The 18,277-nt window shown below is 39.9% G+C and overlaps 1 protein-coding gene across 2 annotated transcripts in view; it reads right to left on the minus strand.

Moving 5' to 3' along the window:
- Positions 1–17,477, minus strand: part of ZNF112 (zinc finger protein 112) — a 32,187-nt gene extending 14,710 nt beyond the window's left edge. The window contains exons 1-2 of one of the 2 annotated variants that reach the window (XM_055369665.2): positions 17,405–17,477; positions 2,080–2,128 (exon numbers count right to left, since the gene is read on the minus strand). In XM_055369665.2, the coding sequence (XP_055225640.1) occupies positions 2,080–2,094 (15 nt within the window). In that variant the 5' untranslated portion in view covers positions 2,095–2,128; positions 17,405–17,477. The remainder of the gene's footprint in view (positions 1–2,079; positions 2,129–17,404) is intronic. The other variant, XM_004060920.5, reaches the window with a different exon arrangement.
- Positions 17,478–18,277: the final 800 nt, after the last annotated feature.

Below are 18,277 nucleotides of genomic sequence, written 5' to 3' on the forward strand. Positions count from 1 at the left end.
CCAACAAATGTTAGCTACATTATTAATATTTTCATCATATCTTCTATCCCATTTCTGGGCTGCAAAGTAATTCAGAGAACTAATGGTCTAGAATATAATGATTTGATCCAACTAATGCACACTTAGTTTGAGGTTACCTATACGAACAATGTTGCAAAAACAATCTTTTGCATTGATGTTAACCTCTGGAATTCTGCTGATTATCTCCTCAAAATAAATACCAAAAAGTAACAATGGCAATGCTGAAGAATAATGGCCTTTAAAGTTCTGAAATCATAATGGCAGGTGTTTTCCCAAAACAGACTTTTGCCTTCCATCTTAGCCTTCTTCCAAGAAAGTATAAATCCTAGTCAACACTGGATATGAACGCTTTTTTAAAAAATCTTTCATAATCTCACAAGTAAATTTGGGAAGTAAAAACCAGTTATAAAAAAAATTCTCACAAACTTATTGGTAATAAAGTTCATTCTCTTTGCACACGTTTGTTGTTCATCTCTATTTCTTGTTTTGTAATAATAATTCATTTGGGGGACACTGAGGTCTTTTCTTCCATGGACATTGTAAATATTTTTCATTCCACTTTGCTGTCTTGTAACTTTTTGCTGTAGGGTAATTTTAAATTTTTAAATGAACAACTGTTGAGTCCCATATTTCTTCTGGCTGCAGTTCTGAGCATAACAGCTTCAGCTCTGAATGCAGAACTCTGCTTTGGTTTGCTTTGCTTTTTTGTAAGTCTTTCCAAGCAAGTGATATGCCTGAAACTCTTGGCCCAGAAAGCAAAGGCTTTAGAGTTGGCCCAATGCCTATCTTCCTGTATGAACATGAACCTCTTATCTTCAAGGTAACAGTGCAAATGACTCTACAGTTCCCCTCCAACAGTCATCTGGGGCCATGAATAGTGTGACAGATGCAAAGTGCCTATATATCCTATGGTATGACTAAAAACTTTGAACTAAGTACCTGTATTACTCTAATAAAATTAATACATGAATAATGAAACACACACAGACATACAAACATATATAGATAAACACATAGCTATAGGTACTAAGAAGAATCTAGCTCTTCTTATATAAGAATCTAGCTCTTCTTGTACAAAAACATCTATTTTTCCCCCAACCTTAGCTTCAATATAATCTCGTTAGACAAAATCATATTTTATGTATTCCACCTGAGACATCACTTAGGAGAAAATATTTTTAGTTTTGAGTCTCTAGAACATTATGGACAAATAATATCAAAATTCTCTCACACTGGTTTTTGAGTCAAGATTATTTGTAGGAAAACTGATACTGCAATGTAAAACTGCAAGAATCCTCAGGAACGTAAAAGCTTGTGAGTTGGAAATAATTTAAAGAAAAAGGCCGGGCACGGTGGCTCACGCCTGTAATCCCAGCACTTTGGGAGGCTGAGGCGCGTGGATCACGAGGTCAGGAGTTCAAGACCAGCCTGGCCAAGATGGTGAAACCCTGTCTCTACTAAAAATACAAAAAAATAGCTTGGTGTGGTGGCAGGCGCCTGTAATCCCAGCTACTCGGGAGGCTGAGGCAGAGAATTGCTGGAATCCAGGAGGTGGAGGTTGCAGTGAGCCGAGATCATGCCACTGCATTCCAGCCTGGGCAACAGAGTGAGACTCCATCTCACAAAAAAAAGAAAAAGAAAAAGAAAAGGGGGAGAGGGATAACAACAGTTTACGTCAATAATATTAGATGATAAAAATTAACTGCTAAAAATTAAGCAGATAAAAATTCAAAATTGTTATGTATTAATGCAAGAACAGTTATATTTTAAAAAATGACCATGGACAAAAACAGATTTGTAAGCAGGGTAATAAGGTGTAGGATTTTAAAATTTCTATTCTTTTTTGTACTGTTATTTATGAAATAAATAATAAAACACATTTACAACTAAAAGGAAATTTTAGAAAAGGACAAAAACAAAAAGCGAGAGCCTGATACATAAATGATACTAAATGCCTGTTGTCATTCTTTACCCTTGGCAAAGAAGGGGGAAAAAGATATGTCCACTCACTGCAAAATGAGGTCACATGTAAAACGGCATAAATGAAAACCAGCTCACCTGGAATTTGGTCATTTTTCTCTTTCTTTTTCTAGAGAAAGGCAGAGACCTGAGAAGGCAGAACAGGGTAATACGAAAGAAGCCATGATTAAAAGGGAAACGTATCTTTGTGCAAATTAGAAAAAGGTGTCCCTTCCCCCAGCAGATGTGGCCACACACCTGCGTTAAGGAGCAGGTAGCATGGGTTGGATTCTAGCTACCACTTGGCTCTCCTGGCAGGGTGCCCGCATGCACGGAGCAACCTGCACAGCTGTACCCAGTAGCCTCACATGCCTTACAGCTCCCAGCATGCTCATTCTGATTCTGGGAGAGGTGGGAAAGGAGAGGTAGTGGCATGTCATGTACTGGTTAAAAGTGGACTCTGGGGACAAAATGTCTACGTTCAAAACCTGGTGCTACTATATACTTGCTGAGTAACCATGGTTAAATTCATGAACCTTTCTAATGTTTCAGTTCTGTCATCTGCAAAATCCAGACCACACAGTGCCAACAATATATGATTGTTATTAGGATTATCTGTGTGCATAGAGGAAACCTATTATAACTATACCAGGGATCTCTACTTCCTTGCAACTATAGAGATGCAGATAGCATTCTGTATCACAAAATTGCCCTGGCGAATGTATTTTGTAAGACATCTGGACAGCAGAGATTACTGCTCTGTCCCGGGAAAGTCACCCTTAACTTCGGAATGTCTGTAGCTCTGGCTTCTTACTTTTGTTGCCACAGTATATACTATATACATCGAGACCACCCTTATGAAAAATACAGTGGCCAGTAAATATTCTTCCTGAGCTCAGGGGAAGTTCAGTGGTACATCCCTCTTCCCACAGGGTACAACAAAAGACTAATGAAACCTGTGAGACTACTACATTTCTCATCTTAAACAAAAATGTGATCCTCTGCCTAGATATGACAAAATCTCATTGGTGATGAGAACACCTAGCCTGCAGGGTTGTTTGTGGGGCTGCATGTGCTCCTCTGTGAAAAGCAGCTCAGTGCTTGACCCTGGGGAGGACTGGACACCAGGAGTTTAATTTCATGGTTCTTCCTCAGGGTTTGTTACTTTACTTACTATTCTCAGGCAACTTTAAGGCTATCTGTGGAAGAGAAAGAACTGAAAAAAATAAAAAAGGAACTGAACATGAACTGTGGGTAAGGCAGAGCTTTCTAGCACCACCTCAAAGAGAGGTGCACTACTCCAGTAGGCACCTGCTCCCTCCTCCTCCACCTGGCCTCTGCTGTCGAATCCACAGGATGTAAGCACAACTACCAAGGACAAGTATGAACTTGGCTGCGTAATCAGCAGTAAAAGAGCTGAGTTGTCTTTCACTCATCCAATATTTATGGATTGCCTTCTAAAAGGGATACAGTGCCCAGATAGATGCCAGGGTAGAGGGTGCACGGAGTCCTTTGAGAGAGCATGGAAGGGCCCTCAAACCCATACATGATGACGGAGGATGGATGAGGATGGAGAAAATGAGGGCTTATCTTAGTGTTGGAAGGTGACTGACCTATATTTGCCACTCAAAGAGAAAGGAGTCATCAGACTATTGAAACAGAATGAGAGTTAGTGGGTATCTAGGGCAAGAGAGGAGGCAGAAAATGTGGTAAGAAGACCAACTCATATGCTTTAGAGGAACTCCCTCACTTAATCCCACAACCACCCAAGAAGTTGGGACAATTTGTAACTCTTTTGACAGTTGAGAATACTGAGGCATTAATATTTTAAGCTGCTTTGTCATTTTAGCTAGCAGAATGGCCAGGACTATTAGTCCGGGGTCTGTGTTCTCAATTACTAGGACAGTGGCTCTTAAGCTGCCAGCTCACCGGTATCAATAGGGAGCTTTAAAAAAAACCAATGCCCAGACCCAAGTCCAGGCTCTATAAATGAGGATCTGTGGAAGAAGAGTTTTTATGAAATCCCCCAGATGACTACAGTGTGCAGAGAGGATTACAAACCACAGACTAGGACATACGTAGAGGCAGTTTGCAGGATAAGCCCATGCAATTAACCACTAGGCCATTTGGCCTCTCAAGAAAATTGTCAGAGAACACTCAAGCCAGGAACAGAGAAGAGCCTGGGAGCCAGGCCTCTTGATTCCCAGATCCCCATTTCTCTCTTTTAAAAGATGCTCTTGGAGCTGTCACTAAGAGGAAGGAGCAGTAACATGCGCTGTGGGTGTCTGCAGTCACGTACTCCGTGTGAGGACAGCCTTCCAGTTTAGACCTCTCTGATCACCTTTATCAAGCAGGGGGTCACTAATCAGCCAAGGGACTCTGAGAATTCAAAAGAAAAGGGAATTCCTGTTAAATATGAAATCACACAGTGGTCATCCTATAGACTATTGTTGCTTCTTCATGTTTGATAGAATTAAAGCCTGATTATGTTCCTTTCTTGGTTAAAACACGTGCATAGCTGCCTTTGGGATAAAGTCTAGATTCTTAGCAAGCCACACAGGAATCTTTCATGTCTGTCTGCTCATTTTCTCTGCAAATCTTCTCTCCCCTTTGATCTCCAGCCGTGTCAATCACTTGATCTCATAAAAGAGTCTCCAGGCCCTTGCATGTGCCACCCCTCCTGCACTCCTTTCTCTTTTCACTTAGAGCAGGGGTTGGAAAGCTTTCATAAAAAGGAAAGATAGTGAGTATTTCAGGCTTTGTGGGTCACATGCTGTCTCTGTCCAATATTGTTCTTTCTTTTCACAACCCTTCAAATGTAAAAATCATTCTTAGCTGAAGAAGAGACACACAAAAACAAGCCACAGGCAATTTGCCCACTCCCATCACAGATCCTCTTAGCTTTTAACACTGAGCTTGTATGTGCCCCGCTCTATGATACCTTTAAGAAGGTTTCGCTGAAGCCTTATTAGCTCCTAAAATCCATTTTGCCAGCCTAGTGAAAGCAGAGTGCTTTGGCCAAGAGCCCAGGCTACAGAATCAAGCTGCCAAGCTTCAATCCTGACTCTACCACTTACTGGCAGCATAAACTGACACACGTTAATTAACCTCTCAATGCCTCTGTTCTTCATCTGTAAAATGGAGATAAACGTTGGGTTGTTATGTTATGTTATGTGAGTTCAATGCATCATAATATTAGAAAGTCAGTGTGAGTGGTAATAAAATCTGATCAATGTTAGCCATTGTTACTACCATCCTCATTATCACTATGAAATAAATCTAGAAGCTGCTAATTAGCTCTGGTTTGTTTCGAAGTATGTTTATTTTAGGTCAGTAATTAACCATAGGTGTACATCACCCTTTCAACATTCTGAAAAATCTATTGGCTTCAGCATCCCACCAAAACTGATCAGAGATAAGGGACAGGGAATATTCACATCTTTTATTCTCCCACATCTATTTTCAGAAAATTTGAATATACTCTCACTGAGTTGAAGGTCCCCATTCCTGCTGCCTGCTGGAAAGCTGCACCAACCACAGAGAGTTACCAAATAATTCCTCTCTGCCAATCCCTACGTTTGGTAATAAGCAAATGGAGAATTTGACACAGTTCCCGCTGCACAGAAATCTGTAGCCAAATGGGAAAGACAGATCAGAAATAAGCAGCAGAAGCAACTGCGAGCTCAAAGACAGGTCAACAGAAACAATCAAACCTGAAGCACATGAAAACAATGTGCATTCTGTTGTTGATAGAGTGCTCTACAAATGTCAATGAGGTCAAGATGTTAATAGTATTATTCAGCTCTTTTGAATCCTTACTGGTTTTCAGTCTTCTTGTTCTACTGATTACTGATAAAAGAGTGTTGAGATTTCTACATAGAACTGTGGGTTTCTCTATTTTTTATTTTAATTATATCAGTTTTTCTTCATGTAACTGTTGTCTTGTGGGTACACTTTTAGGGTTGTTATGTCTACTCGAGGAACTGACCCTTGGCATGGTGTCCCTCAGCATCCCTGGCCTTGGTCTGAAGTCTACTTTGATATTAATATAGCCACTCCGTAGTACAGCTCCTTTTCTCTTTTTCACTTTCAAACTATTTATGTCCTTGTATTTAAATGGAGTTATTTTAGATCACATATACTTGTTCTTGCTTTTTATCCAATCTTACAATATATTTTAATTGATGTATTCAGGCCATTAGCATTTCCTATAATTATTGATATAGCTGGATTTCTGTCTACCATTTTATTATCTTTTTTCCTGTTTGTCCTCCCTGATTTTGTCCCTCTATTACCCCTTTTTCTGCCTTCTTTTGGGTTGATTTTTTTTTTTTTTTTTTTTTTACCATTCCATTCATTGTATCTATTAGCTTTTGGCTATATGTCCTTTTTTTTTTTTTTTTCCAGTGGTTGCTCTAGGGTTGTAATATACATATCTAATCTTTCACGGTGTATTTAGCATTACTGTTTTACTACTTTTGTAAAATGCAGATGCCTTACCAACAAATAGTTCCCTTTATCTCCCCACTTTGTTTCATTTGTATATACTACTCTATATACACAAAAACCTCTAGCCAAGAAAGTTATAATTTTTATTTAAACAGTCATGCATATTTTAAAGAGTAGAAAAACAGTATTTTATATTTGCCAAAAAACTTACTATTTCTGGTGCTCTTTCATCATTTCTGAAGTTCCTAGTTTCCATTTAATATCATTTCTATTCAGCCTAAAGAACTTCCTTTAGTGCTCCTTTTAGCACAGATGTGGCATTTTTTCATTTCATTCCTGAAGGACATTTTCACTGGATATAGAATTTTGTACCGACAACTCCTTTAAGAATATTAAAGATGTTTTTCCAATGTTTTCTGGCCTCCACGGCTTCCCATGAGAAATCCACATATATCTGAATCATTGTTCTACCAGATATATAATATGTCATTTTCTCTAGCTGTATTCAAGAATTTTTGTTTATTTTTAATTTTCAGAAGTTTGATTATGATGTATCCAGAAGTGATTTTCTCTGAGTTTATCGTATTTGGTATTCAACGAGTTTCTGGAATCTGTAAATTTATGTCTCTCACCAAATTTGGGCAATTTTCAGCTAGTACTTCCAAACAAACATTTCTCTCCTCTCCTCCTGAGACTCCAAAGACAGGAATATTAGACTTCTGATATTGTCCCACAGGTTCCGAAGGCTCTGCTCATTTATTTTTCAATTTTTTTTCTCTCTGTTGCTCAAATTGCATTTTTATACTAACCTATCTTCAAGTTCACTGATTCTTTTTTCTGTCATCTCCAGTCTGCTACTGAGCCCATCGAATAATTTTTTTTACTTCAGATGTTATCTTTTTCATAAAACAAATCTTAATTTCCTAAGAATTCAAATCAAAGTATTTTCCCTAACTATAACAGATTTAAAGTAGAAATGAACAAGAAAAAATATCTGGGCAATCTCCAAATGTTTGGAAATTAAGCAGCATACTTCTAAGCAACCAATGAAATTAGTCACAAAAGAGATTAGATGCAGTGAAGTGGAAATACTTTTTAGAAACTAAATTAGAGCATATTTTAAATGGAATCAAGACTTAAATGCAACATATCAAAATGTAAGAGATGCAGCTAAAGCAGATATTATAGGGAAATGTATAGCAACGATGCATATATTAGAAAAGAGGTCTTAAAGGCAAACAGAGAAAAAGGACGTAGTAAACCTAAGACAGAAATCAATGAAATTAAAAACACAAAAACACTAGACAAAATCAAGCCTATCAAAATATGGCTGGGCCAAATCCAGCCCACTGCTTGTTTCTGTACAGGATGTAAGCTAAGAATGGTTTTTACTTTTTAATGGTTGAAAAAAATCCTGAAAAGATTATTTTGTGATGTGACAATGACATGAAACTCAAATTTCAGTGTCCATAAAGTTTTACTGTAACACAGCCATGCTCATTTGTTTACGTACGGCCTATGGCTGCTTTGGCATTACAGCAGCAGTGCTATGTAGTTATAACAGAGTTCATAGGTGGCACTCTCATTTCTTCATATTGTTGCTAAGCATAATTTAAACCACTGTGACTCAGCATTAGGTTAACTCAATTGGGTTAAATGCTGTTAATTGAACAGCATTTCAAGTAACATATGTATTGCTGTACCGCAACATTTTAATTTTTGTATTACTAATACACACTCTTCAAGCCAAACACAAGAAAAAAAAAACAGAAAAACAGACTTTGTTACACTTTGGAGGCACAATGGAGGTGAAATATTTTGTGAATGAATTAGATGGCAAAGCTTATCATGCTTATTGTGCTTCCTATGCAGTGACAATGTATCTATGCTAAAATAATCAAACCTATGTCAACACTGTCACACTAAGCACTCATCACAATATTCTCAATTCACAACAAATGGTCAGAAAAATTAGAAAATTTTAAATAAAATGTCTCATCAGAGTAGAATTTCTTCACAAAAAAAATAATGAAAATGAGGTAGCAACTACAGTACATTTTGATATTCAGATATTCAGCTTCTATTTCTGCCCCAAGCAAGGAAAGTAATTTACCAGTGATGAGTTAATTAAATCATGTTTGATTGTAGAAGGCAAAGAAATGTGTCCAGATAAAATAAATTTGTTTATGATTAGTAGACTTTGGGCAAGACCAACTGCTCTAAGAGTTGAGGACAATGGGAACAACATTATGGTCCATTAAAATACAAGGGAAATGATTCTGATAAATTTATTTGGCTCTTGATTTCACAGATGTTACTAATGTTGCTCAGATATTGTGTATTCAAGGAATCAATGCCAAGTTTGAGTGGTTGAATAGTTAGCCTCTAGGAACAGTCGATATGGAACAACCACAGGTGAAAATATTACCAAAGAAGGTACAAATACTAATTCAGTAAACCTGAGGCAGTACAATCTGCTAAGAAGTGTTAAAATTGATAGTGGTAAAAGATATGTTGGAGCAGAAAAAGGCAGAGGTTGGATTTATAAAAACATGTATTTAAAGCCTATGGTTACTCATTGTATTATTCATCAGCAGGTACTTTGCAGAGAATATTTTAATCTATCATGTGCTATTGAACCACTAGTGGCAACAGTGAACTTCATTCAAACTCAAAGATTTAACCATCATCAGTTTCATGAATTTCGTGAGAAATAGAAAAATTCTGACTTGCCCTACCACATGAGAGTTCAATGTCTGAGCAGCAATGAAGTTTTATTGTGATTTTTTTTAAATCTCAGGGCTGAGACTGAAATATTTCTGAATAAGAACTTCCCTCAAGCATTACTATTGATATAATACTGAATGACATTGGAAATTAGCTTTAGCTGCAGACTTGATAATGCTTCTTAATGAATTCGACCTAAAATTAAAAGGCAAAACAGTACTTATTTGTGAAGCTTATAGTGTAGGAAAGTTATTTCAAAGACAATTAATGTCTGAATCACAGGTAATGCTAAGCCACTTTACAAATTTCCAGTGCTGTCAAAAGTTAAAACAAGTAATATCTCAATTCCCACATAAATTTGTAGTATATATGTTATCTGAGCCCAAACTTCAGAATCGTAGCAGTGTTTTCAGACCTTGATGCAAGCGCAAAGGACCTTTCTGCATTTCAAAGTCCATTTCATTGTACACTGCATAATTCTCCTAACCTTCCATTGAAAGTGATTATTCTGAAATGTAGTGACATACTAAAAGGTAAATATCAAGAGTCTACAATAATTCTTTAAATGTCTTCTGTATTAGTTTCTATTGCTGCTATAATAAATTACCACAAACTTGGTGGCTTAAAATAATGCAATTTATTCTTTATTAGTTATGGAGATCAGAAGTCTAAAATCAGTTTCCTTGGGTTAAAGTCAAGGTGTCAGCAGGGCTGGTTGCTTCTCATAGGAATCCATTTCCTTGCCTTTTCTAACTTCTAGAGGCTGCTGGAATTCCTTGGCTTATGGCTGCAGCACTCCAATTTCCGCTTCTGTTATCATGTCACTTTCTTCTAACTTTGATCCTTCTGCTTTTCTCTTATAAGAATCCTTGTAATTACACTGGGCCCAACCAGATAATCCAGGATAATCTACACATCTTAAACTCCCTAATTTAATCACACCAGTAAATCTCTCATACCATGTGAAGTAACATTCATAAGCTCTGGGAATTAGGATATGGACATCTTTAGGGAGCCACTATTCAGTTTACCACATCTTTCAACTCATTAATATTCACAATTAAAATCATTTGCTTATGGATTAGTATCAGTATTTCATAGGACCTATTTGTTTAAAAAATTTCTTTTCAAAGATAAAATACACAAAATCTCATTACAAATCAGCATTAACAGATGAACATTTACAGTCAATTTTGATGACAAGGAATAGCAACCTTGAACTTCAATTAAGTTGTACTCAATCATTATATCTTAAATTTTGTCAATTAAAGTTTCCTCTCATTATATAAATACCTAAATAATAGTACTGATATTTCTAGTTAACTGGAAAAACTAAAATATTTACAATCTGGGCCTAAAAAATATAGGTTTGCTGGCTCCTGGACAAAATTAATTCAACCCACAGGCAGTTCTTTGCAAAGATTAGTAAAAATTAAACTCCTGATGAAGAACAAAAGAGAAAAGACACAAATTACCAAAATCAAGAATGAAAGAAGGGATATCACTACAGACTTAACAGGCATTAGAAATATAAATGAATTAACATTAATGAATTCAAAGTGATAGATGAAATGGTTTAATTCCTTCAAAGACACAAAACATAAAATACTGATGTGAGAAATCAAAGAGAAAAATGAAAAAAATCACTCAAAATTCTACATACTGCATTGATTTGTTCATGTGATGTTATGGAAAAGGCAATGGGGTTGGGGAGTGAACCAGGGGTTTCCTGGGGTTAAGAGTTGGGGAAGAGTTTGACTACAAAAAGGTACCACAAGGGGATGTTTCTGGGCGATGGAACTGTTGTGAATCTTGATTGTGGTGGTGAAGTCTACATGACAATGCAATTGTCAAAACTCAGAAATGTACACCAAAAAGAATAAATTTCTACTATAAGTAGATAAGTTAAAAAATAAATGTTAAAAAATTAAATAAGGCTGTTCTACAGGTACTTGTCAAACTTTTAAGTGCACAGCAATCACCAGCTCCAGTAAAAGTAAAGCAGAAAAAGCATTTGACAAAATACAACATCCACTCATGACAGAACTTTTGCAGACTAAAAATATAATGGAACTTATAAAAATGCTTTCCCCTATGATCAGGAACAAGGCAGAGATGTGTACTCTTGACATAACTATTCAACACTGTACTGAAAATCAGCCAGTGTAGTGAGGCAAGGAAAAGAAATAAAAAGCATACAGATTAGAAAGGAAGAAATAAAACTGACCCTATTAATATACAACATGTGTCTCTATGGAAGATCCCAAGGAATCTACCAAAAAACAAAAATTTCTAGTGAGTATAGCAAAGTCAGAGAATACAAGGTCAATGCACAAAAATCAGGTGTATTTCTATACACTAACAATGTACAACTGGAAACCAAAATTTTAAAACAATATGATTTAAAATAGCTCTAGAAGAATAAATTATATATTATACTTGGGCATATGTCTAAACAAAACATGTATAGATCTGTATGCAGAAAATCATGAAACACTAATGCAAGAAATTAAAGAACACTTAAATGAAGGGACATGTTATATCAATGAACTGGAAAACTCAATGTGATAAAGACGGATCTACTGATTTTACATAATGTCAATGAAAATACCAGCTGAATTTTTGGTAGATATAAATAAGCTGATTCTAAAATGCATATGGAAAGGCAAAGGAACCAGAATAGCTAAAAGCAATTTTGGAAAAAAAGAATAAATTTGGAAGAATCAAACTATCCAGTCTCAAGATTCTCCCTCTCCCTCTCCCTCTCCCTCTCCCTCTCCCTCTCCCTCTCCCTCTCCCTCTCCCTCTCCCTCTCCCTCTCCCTCTCCCTCTCCCTCTCCCTCTCCCTCTCCCTCTCCCTCTCCCTCTCCCTCTCCCTCTCCCTCTCCCTCTCCCTCTCCCTCTCCCTCTCCCTCTCCCTCTCCCTCTCCCTCTCCCTCTCCCTCTCCCTCTCCCTCTCCCTCTCCGTCTCCCCTTTCCACGGTCTCCCTCTGATGCCCAGCCGAGGCTGGACGGTACTGCTGCAGTCTCAGCACGCCTGACTGGTTTTCGTATTTTTTTGGTGGAGACGGGGTTTCGCTGTGTTGGCCGGGCTGGTCTCCAGCTCCTAACTGCGAGTGATCTGCCAGCCTCGGCCTCCCGAGGTGCCGGGATTGCAGATGGAGTCTCGTTAACTCAGTGCTCAATGGCGCCCAGGCTGGAGTGCAGTGGCGTGATCCCGGCCCGCTACAACCACCTCCCAGCCGCCTGCCTTGGCCTCCCAAAGTGCCGAGATTGCAGCCTCTGCCCGGCCGCGACCCCGTCTGGGAAGTGAGGAGCGTCTCTGCCTGGCCGCCCATCGTCTGGGATGTGAGGAGCCCCTCTGCCTGGCTGCCCAGTCTGGAAAGTGAGGAGCGTCTCTGCCCGGCCGCCATCCCATCTAGGAAGTGAGGAGCGCCTCTTCCCGGCCGCCATCACATCCTGGAAGTGAGGAGCGTCTCTGCCCGGCCGCCCATCGTCTGAGATGTGGGGAGCACCTCTGCCCTGCCGCCCCCTCCGGGATGTGAGGAGCGTCTCTGCCCGGCCGCCCCGTCTGAGAAGTGAGGAGACCCTCTGCCTGGCAACCGCCCCGTCTGAGAAGTGAGGAGCCCCTCCGCCCGGCAGCCACCCCGTCTGGGAAGTGAGGAGCGTCTCCGCCCGGCAGCCACCTCATCCGGGAGGGAGGTGGGGAGGGTCAGCCCCCCCGCCCGGCCAGCCGCCCCATCCGGGAGGGAGGTGGGGGGGTCAGCGCCCCGCCAGGCCAGCCGCCCCGTCCGGGAGGTGAGGGGCGCCTCTGCCGGCCGCCCCTACTGGGAAGTGAGGAGCCCCTCTGCCCGGCCAGCCGCCCCGTCCGGGAGGGAGGTGGGGGGGTCAGCCCCCCAGCCCGGCCGGCCGCCCCGTCTGGGAGGGAGGTGGGGGGGTCAGCCCCCCACCCGACCAGCCGACCCGTCGGGGAAGTGAGGGGCGCCTCTGCCCGGCCGCCCCCACTGGGAAGTGAGGAGCCCCTCTGCCCGGCCAGCCGCCCCGTCCAGGAGGGAGGTGGGGGGGTCAGCCCCCCGCCTGGCCAGCCGCCCCGTCCGGGAGGTGAGGGGCGCCTCTGCCCGGCCACCACCCCGTCTGGGAGGTGTACCCAACAGCTCATTGAGAACAGGCCATGATGACAATGGCGGTTTTGTGGAGTGGAAAGGGGGGAAAGGTGAGGAAAAGATTGAGAAATCAGATGGTTGCCGTGTCTGTGTAGAAAGAGGTAGACATGGGAGACTTTTCATTTTGTTCTGTACTAAGAAAAATTCTTCTGCCTTGGGATCCTGTTGATGTGTGACCTTACCCCCAACCCTGTGATCTCTGAAACATGTGCTGTATCCACTCAGGGTTGAATGGATTAAGGGCGGTGCAAGATGTGCTTTGTTAAACAGATGCTTGAAGGCAGCATGCTCGTTAAGAGCCATCACCACTCCCTAATCTCAAGTACCCAGGGACACAAACACTGCGGAAGGCCTCAGGGTCCTCTGCCTAGGAAAACCAGAGAACTTTGTTCACTTGTTTATCTGCTGACCTTCCCTCCACTATTGTCCTGTGGCCCTGCCAAATCCCCCTCTGCGAGAAACACCCAAGAATGATCAATAAAAAATAAAAATAAAAATAAAAATAAAAAAGGAATTTGAAAAAAAAAAAAAAAAGATTTACTATCAAGCCACAGTAAATATGATATCTTGGTACTGGTGAAGAGATACACACATAGATCAATTTAGCAGAACATGGTACAGAAATAAACCCAAACAAGTGGTGTTGGGATGGTTGGTCATTCATATGTAAAGAAATAAACCCCAACTTAACCATCACATATTATAAAAAAAGTTAACTCAAAATGGATCACAGATTTAAGTGTAAAACCATAAAACTTCTAGAACAAGAGAAAATCTTCACGACCTGGGGCTAGGCAGACTTCTTAGATATGACATCAAAAGCACAATCCAAAAAAGATAACATTGATAAATTAGATATAATTAAAATTAGAAATTTTGTTCTGCAAAAGACACTATTAAGAGAATGAAAAGACAAGCTACAGTCTGAGAAGGAATATTTGCAAATCACACATCCAACAAAGGACTTATATCCAGAATATATAAATAGCTCTCAAGAATCAACAATAGGAAAAATATAACCCAATGTAAAACTGGGCAAAGCATGCATACAGACACTTCCGCAAAGAAGATATAAGGATGGCAAAGAAACAATAACAAAAACAGAAATATCTGCTGAACACCATTAGCCATTAGGGAAATGTAAATTAAAGTCACAATGCTTAGAATGGCTAAAATAAAAAAAAATAAGGAAAATACTAAGTGCTGATGAAGATGTAAATAAACTGGAACTTTCTACATCATTAATGAGAATGCAAAATGGTACAGATACTACAGTTTGGCATCTTATAAAGTTAAACATACATTTCCCATATGATCCAGTAACCCCACTCCTGGCTTCGTACCCTACAGAAATAAGCACAAAAAAACTGTACATGAATGTTTATATCAGCTCTATTCATAAATGCCAAAAAGTGGAGGAAAAAGTCTATCAACCAGTGAATAGATAAACTGTGATACATCCATAAAGTGGATACTTCTGTTAACCAGAAGTAAACAGAAATGAAGTATTGATACGTATAACAACTTTGATGAATGTCAAGAGCAATTTGCTGAGTAAAAGAATCCGGTCTCAAATGTTAACATATAGCATCAGTTCATTTATATGACATTCTCAAAAAGACAAAACTATAGAGTTTTAGTGGTTATGGTAGTTGCCAGTGGTTACAGGTATGGTGAGGGGTAATTATGAGGGAAGACATGAGGGGAGTTTCTGGGGTGATGGAACTGTTCTTTTTCTGACTACGGTAGTCGTTATACAAACTATGCCTGTGTTGTAATAGAATTGCATACCAAAAATAACAAAATAGTCAATGTCACTGTAGAAACATTTTTTAAAAACCTGTTTTAAAAACCTGGAAACACAACCTCAGTTATAAGGCATGGTCTATAAATGTTTTACCATTTCTAACAATTTGTTTCTTAGGAATTTTTTTTAGATTATCAAAACATAACCAATCATTGCTCTTCAACTCTTCAATACTCTGAAATAGTTGGTGGATTATATAACCTACCAATATTAAGTGAGATTAAGGAATATATCCAGGGGTTATTTCTATTCTATTTTGATACCTAATTCCAATTCTACACTGCAAATCCTTGATGCCAGCTGTCTGTTGAGTAGCTACTCTAACCATAAACCCTTAACAACCTTGTACGATGTGCTGGGCACATGGAGAAAAATATGACATGGTCCCAGAAATAGAAGAACTTTCAGTGTATGGATTTAGATAAAGAGAAATAAGAAACAGAGCTATAAGACTTAGGCAAGGCAAACTCTATACTGGAACACAAAATTCATCACCATCCTTCTCCAAGGTACAACTCTCTTGCGTCCCCTAGCTTCCTCAAGTAAGGACCATTCTGTAAGCTTCAACGAATGAAAACCTTAGAGTAGCTGCTGGCATTTCCCTTTCAAAGTCTTGGATATAAGCAATTTATGATCATCAACGTTTGGCAATTATGACAATCAATCAAACGATATTATACTAAGTCGATGTTAGAGATTTGCTTTAAAATACTGAAACAAAAAAAAGGGACAGGGAGTTGATACAAGACTGGCAAATGTTAACAAAGGTTGAAGCTGGGTGACGCTTCCACAGAATTATTTTAGTCATATTACATTTGGCTATGCTTACAAATTTCCATAGTAAAAACTTAAGGGAAAAATAAAAGCTATGAAGCCTATTTGGTTAAACATGGGTAAAAATCCAAAAAGAAGTCTACTGGAAGAGGAAAACATTGAAATATTAATATTGTTACTGTTATATCTTGTGGTTAGCATAATTAATTTTTTTCTTTTACACTTTCTATACTTTCCTAATCTTTTACAATATGCAATAATTTATATAATCAGAATATGAACCATAAATACTTCAAATAAAATTAAATTACAGATAACTAAAAAAAATCAAAAATTCAAAGCTCATTAACCTCGCTCTCACGGTCCTCTAGAAAAATCCAAATATGTCTTCTGAAGCTGATACTAAACACATCAAGAACTAAGGCAATGGATGGAAACTATTTGAATTCAAATCCCAGCTCAGGCTCTTACCACCTGGGTGACCTAAAGATAAACCACCTATGCTCTATGTCTGTTTGCTTATCTTTAAAATGGGAATGGTGGTACCCAACCCAGCCTCAAAGGGCTCTTGTGAGGATTAAAGATGTTAATTCATATCAAACTCTTAGAATGATCGGCACTGAATGTTTAAATACTATCTTTATTACTCATGCCCAAGTACTCCCTCATCCGTTTCTGCATTTATTGAACAAATATCAGCGCATCTTCAAGCAGAATTTGCCAGTGAATGATGGAAATATCGTCTTCCCTGGAAAGAAAGGATGATAAGTACTACTCAGGTGAGACTCCGCTGCCAAGTGCCAAAGGGTCATTCCCTCCTTCTCCCTGCAGCCTTTTTCAAGAAGTCAAGGCTAAAGAAGGAAAGAAGGATGGGGGAAATCAGAACTCCTGCATGAATTACAATGGACTACCCAGACAGCCCGGAGTGATCCTCTCCTAGAGAAAAATCTCTCAGTGATCAGAAAAGGGCCAGGGATACTCTGCAGCTGGAGCTCTGACCCCATCCTGGGTTCACAGAAGCTTTCAGGGAACTGAGTCCTTCTCAGAAAATTAAAAAGTGCTAATAACAAGAGACCCATCTTCTACCACCTGTCAGGCTCTGTTCCAAGTCTTTTTATTTAACTCTCAAAAGAACTCCATTAGATAGGTACTAGTACCATTTTAAAGAAAAAGAAACATAGGCAGAGAGATTAAGATACTCGCCTGTTATTATACTGCTAGGAAGTGGCAGAGCTGGCTGATGGTCAGGGGAAAGGGCTAGGGGATTACAGAACCCAGGAGATCCCCAGTCCCTGCGATGTAGGATCTTGGACCCCCGGCGCTAAGTGGGGATGCGCCAGCTGCCCCACACTGGAGAAGGCTCATTCAAAGATAACACAAATCCCGCCCTTCGCCGCAAGTGGATTATTCTCCCCTAGAGCTACTGCCCGGTTGCTACTGGACCCCAACAAAACGAACATCAGTATGGACGGAAGGAGCAGGACGCAGGGCAGGGAGCGCTCACCTTTCTGGGAGGAACGAAGGCCGCGGCCTAGCGTACCTGGGGCGGAAGTGGCTCTGCCTACCGAGACCTCCTGGACTACGCTTCCCAGAATTCCCGACGGGATCAGGGAGACGGCCTCAGCCTCCTAGAGCGGAAGTTACCCGACTACACGGGGCTCCCAAACTACATTTCCCAGAATTCCTAGAAAAACTCTCCACTTATCTGCCTGCCTAGGGCGCAAGTGCCGGGTGCCAAGCTGAGAGCCTGGATGATATTTCACATGTGCCGGTCCCAAAGGAATTCCTTAACTCCCGCTTCCTGGAACCGAAATGCTTCCAAAGACAGAGAGCTCATATATATATTTCTCTGTTTTCCCCAGCGGACCGTGCATGAAAGGCGCCTTTCCTGGCGCGTGTGTCTCTGACCCTGTGGATCTTCTGGACAATTCCCGGAATTTCTTGCAGGGTAGCACTTTCCCTTAAATCGTCTCTTTCTCGTTTGGATAGTCAGTATTTGTATAGTCACTATTCTCTTTTGGTTAGCCATCCAATTTTATACTGCTAGTCCAGTTCTACTGCCTTCCCCCTAGAGTTTGAATTTATTTTTCTTCAAACGCGACACAAACCCAAATAAACTCAACCACAGCGGACTTTACCTACCTACCTACCTACCTACTTACCAAGAAAATATCCCATAAAGGAGAGAACAGAGAAGCTTGCAATACAGGAAGAAAAAAAAAAAGAATTACAGAATGGAAGCGATGTGTGCGCTAAAAATGCAGGTACTTAAAAGAAAATTGGGCTGATATGTACTGGACACCGAATTTAAGGAATACAGGATCTCAACCTTTCTTTGACTCGATTACCTTTTTATTCCATTTTGGTGTGGACGCGT

Source organism: Gorilla gorilla, chromosome 20 (genome assembly GCF_029281585.2).
Source record: "Gorilla gorilla gorilla isolate KB3781 chromosome 20, NHGRI_mGorGor1-v2.1_pri, whole genome shotgun sequence".
NCBI lineage: Eukaryota > Metazoa > Chordata > Mammalia > Primates > Hominidae > Gorilla > Gorilla gorilla.